The sequence below is a fragment of the Pteropus vampyrus genome, unplaced genomic scaffold, assembly GCF_000151845.1.
Source record: "Pteropus vampyrus isolate Shadow unplaced genomic scaffold, Pvam_2.0 Scaffold18922, whole genome shotgun sequence".
Lineage (NCBI taxonomy): Eukaryota > Metazoa > Chordata > Mammalia > Chiroptera > Pteropodidae > Pteropus > Pteropus vampyrus.
The window spans coordinates 1-2,106 of record NW_011907703.1 but is presented as its reverse complement, the minus strand read 5'-3'; the positions used below and the strand labels follow the sequence as shown (position 1 = coordinate 2,106).

The 2,106-nt window shown below is 63.8% G+C and overlaps 1 protein-coding gene across 1 annotated transcript; it reads left to right on the top strand.

Annotated features, from left to right (window-relative positions):
- The first annotated feature begins 6 nt into the window (after positions 1-6).
- Positions 7-1,661, top strand: LOC105310967 (ALS2 C-terminal-like protein). The gene is made up of 4 exons (XM_011387038.2): positions 7-135; positions 251-347; positions 532-689; positions 1,246-1,661. The coding sequence occupies exons 2-4, from the start codon at positions 279-281 to the stop codon at positions 1,316-1,318; spliced, it is 300 nt and encodes a 99-aa protein (XP_011385340.1). The 5' UTR covers positions 7-135; positions 251-278; the 3' UTR covers positions 1,319-1,661.
- Positions 1,662-2,106: the final 445 nt, after the last annotated feature.

Here is a 2,106-nt window from a genome sequence, read left to right as displayed (position 1 = left end):
GCAGGGTGTCTACGGCCCCTTCCGGGACTTCGTGCGTGCTGGCTGTCCCGGGGACCTGCAGGAGGCCCTGCTGGGCTTCCACGTGCAGAGCTCGAAGGAGCTTCGCAAGTCCCAGGAGTACCTGTGCTGTGAGAGGTGAGGCCCAGGTGGGCGTGTACCTGTGCACCCATGGGGACATCCAAAAGGCTTCCTGGAGGGGGCGGGCCTGGGCCTGGGCGTGGGTGAGAGATGTGTGTGTGTGGTGCCCCAGGACCCAGCCGGACGATGGTGTGGGCAGAATGGACGACGTCCTGGAGGAGCTGCTGCAGCACCGGGAGCCCGAGGCCCTGCAGCAGTGCCTCAGGAAGGTGAGGGCCCTCGAGGGGAGAAGCCTATGGCGAGGGGACTTCACGTCCCCTGGTGCTGACCGGAGGGGACAGGCCCTCGGGCCCCGTCCCAGAGGCCGCAGTGCTCCCATCTGTGAAATGGGCGCGGTCTTGGGGGTCCTGCCCCGCACCCTGAACATCTCTTTGTTGCCTACGCGCTGGTCAGGCTCTGAGCAGCTCTCTACACCCCCTGGGAAAGCTGCTCCGGACGCTGATGCTGACCTTCCAGGCCACTTACGCGGGCACTGGGGCCAACAAACATCTGCAAGGGCTGGCCCGGGAGGAGGTGAAGCAGCACGCGCAGGAGCTCTGGGCCGCCTACAGGTGAGCTCGGTGGCACACGTGGACAGCTACTGCCCTGTGACCCCAGGGGGGTGGGCTCTGCCCTTTCCAAGTGTCAGCACTGCCTGGGACCCCGGGCAGGAATGGCACCTCTCCCTCAGGTCTGGATGGAGAGAGAACCAGAGGGTGGGTTGGCGAATGTGCAGCTGGTGGGCAAAGGCGTCGGGTGCGGGGAGAGTAACTGATGGCAAGGCCCGACCGGGCCCTGGACTGACCCCTGACCCCAGGGGATCTCTGGCCCTACTGCAGGCCGAGCCTGGCCCTGGACTCAGGCCCCATCTCCAGTTCCGGCTGACCTATGACCCCATCGGTCGTTACAGATAGGGCCCTGGCCACTGCAGTGCCCCCTGCGGGGTTCCAGGTCTCGGGCTGGCATCCTGTCCTCCCAAAGTCCTAAGCACGGAGGTTCGGGAAGCTGCACTGTGCATCTCGTGCTCCAGGTTCTGGGAGGCGGAGCCATCTGCCCTTGGGGATGGGGCTAGGAGCTCTGGTCTGTAGGAGGTGGCAGCCACGCCGACCCTCTCTCGTTGCTTTGCAGGGGTCTGCTGCAGGTTGCCTTACAGCGCAAGGGCCAGGCCCCGGAGGCCGAGGAAGACACAGAGACAAGGTAGCCGCCCCAGGCCCCCAGGGGGTCTGAGGGGTCCTCTCCCCCAGGGCAGCCGGGCTCAGGTCCAGGGAGGCCTCACACCTTTGCGCCTGGGGCCTCCCTCAGGGAATGGGGCGCTTCTGGGGGAAGCGTTGAGAGTTCTCGCCATTGACCGAGCTTTGTACATTGACCATTCAAGGACCAGAATGACCCATGACCTCTGTTCCACAAGCATCCTGGGAGGGGTCAATGCACCAAATGTCTCTGTTCTGAACGTGCTAGCCCAGCCTTGTCTCTCTGTATGCAGCCGCCCGGGCTGCCCTCCTTCTCCCTAGGGACACATGGGAAAACTGAGGCCTGCCAGGCACTGAGCCTGAGGTCACACAGGATCACGCAGGTCATTAAATCTGTCTCCCTTGGCCCCCTCCAATCCCACCTTACAATGTGCCTCCGGATTCCAGGCCTCAAGACGCTGAGCAGAGAGGGCTTTCTGGCACTGCGCTGTAGGAGGTGTGGGGAATGGGCTTAGACCTTGGGGAGAGCGTCCCCCTGGAGTCCTAGGAAGCACGGAGAACCAGGAGGCGGGACTGGACCGGCCTGGATGGGCCGCTGAGGGCTTCGCTGCCAGTCACTTGTCCATCCCGGGCCCTGGTTTTGCTGTCAGTCAAATGGGGATCAAGATCCCGCTCCACCTGAGCAACTGACCGAGAGCAGACTTGAACAGGGTTTTCTAGGGAACGAGGAAGGCTGGAGGCAGGGACACCGTTGTGGGACAAGGAGCAATATGGGCTTGTTGAGGGGCAACCCAAGTAG